General features: G+C 39.0%; 1 protein-coding gene across 1 annotated transcript in view; it reads right to left on the bottom strand.

Annotated features, from left to right (window-relative positions):
- IL21R (interleukin 21 receptor) overlaps positions 1-143 on the bottom strand; it is a gene marked incomplete at its 5' end in the record, with an annotated part of 9,392 nt that extends 9,249 nt beyond the window's left edge. The window contains one exon of the mRNA XM_009707481.1: positions 38-143. Within this exon, the coding sequence (XP_009705783.1) occupies positions 38-143 (106 nt within the window). The remainder of the gene's footprint in view (positions 1-37) is intronic.
- Between the last annotated feature and the right edge of the window lie 773 nt (positions 144-916).

Here is a 916-nt window from a genome sequence, read left to right as displayed (position 1 = left end):
CTGCTGAATGGACTTTGCTCATCCTACTGAGACGTACCATGTTGCAGTGAGGTTATATGAACTGGGATCCAAGTCATTTCTCAGGATACAGGACAGGGTCTGTACATAGTCCACGAAACAAGTGAGGTTTTCACAACATGTAGCTGTAGGTTTGGAAAAAGAAAACACAATATCAACTTCCATGATGAAGCAAGCAGAACTTTATATCAACACACACAGTCCTCAGTGTTCCCACTAAATCTGAAGGGAATAGACCACTCCATGCCAGCCTCCGTGAAAGTCTCCAGTCTTGGAGCATAAGATGTGTTCCATCTCTATGGGGAGGCAAGTCATTGACAGCAAGAGAAGCATCAAACAAAAATCTATTAAAAATGCTGTGGCAACAAACGGCATTCCAAAACACCAGGAAATGCCCAAATTGTGACTGAATTTTCAAACTTATCTCTGTCCCCTCTTACACAGTCACTATAGCAGTCACATACTATTTCTGCAAGAGTCCTAGCTTACGTAGCACGCAAGAGGCATGATTACCCAATCAGAAACAGTAGCACATTCAAACATCTTAATGATACCACTTCCTAAATTGAGTACTGTTCTTTGCTAGTCTAGTTTTCATTTTATGACATCTACGTGGCACTTTGCACATTTAAAAGAGGTGGTATTTTAGTAATTCTTTACCGTTCTCTCTGCTTACTGTGTTCTACAGTTTGATATCTGCAGCATCAATACTATTCATGTCCATCTCCATAGGCTCGGAATATGCTTTTCATGGAATTTTGGCACAAAAATACTGCAAATTTGTAGTTACTATAATTTCCATAAATCATCCTGATACTAAAGTGATAGGCACAATTTATTAATTGCTTAAACTGAAACAGACTTCTCAAGAGAACTTGAGAGGCAATTGTAGAATTTA

The sequence above is a fragment of the Cariama cristata genome, unplaced genomic scaffold, assembly GCF_000690535.1.
Source record: "Cariama cristata isolate BGI_N322 unplaced genomic scaffold, ASM69053v1 scaffold12119, whole genome shotgun sequence".
Classification (NCBI taxonomy): Eukaryota; Metazoa; Chordata; class Aves; order Cariamiformes; family Cariamidae; genus Cariama; species Cariama cristata.
The sequence above is the reverse complement of the archived record's forward strand: the minus strand, read 5'-3'. Positions and strand labels throughout refer to the sequence as shown.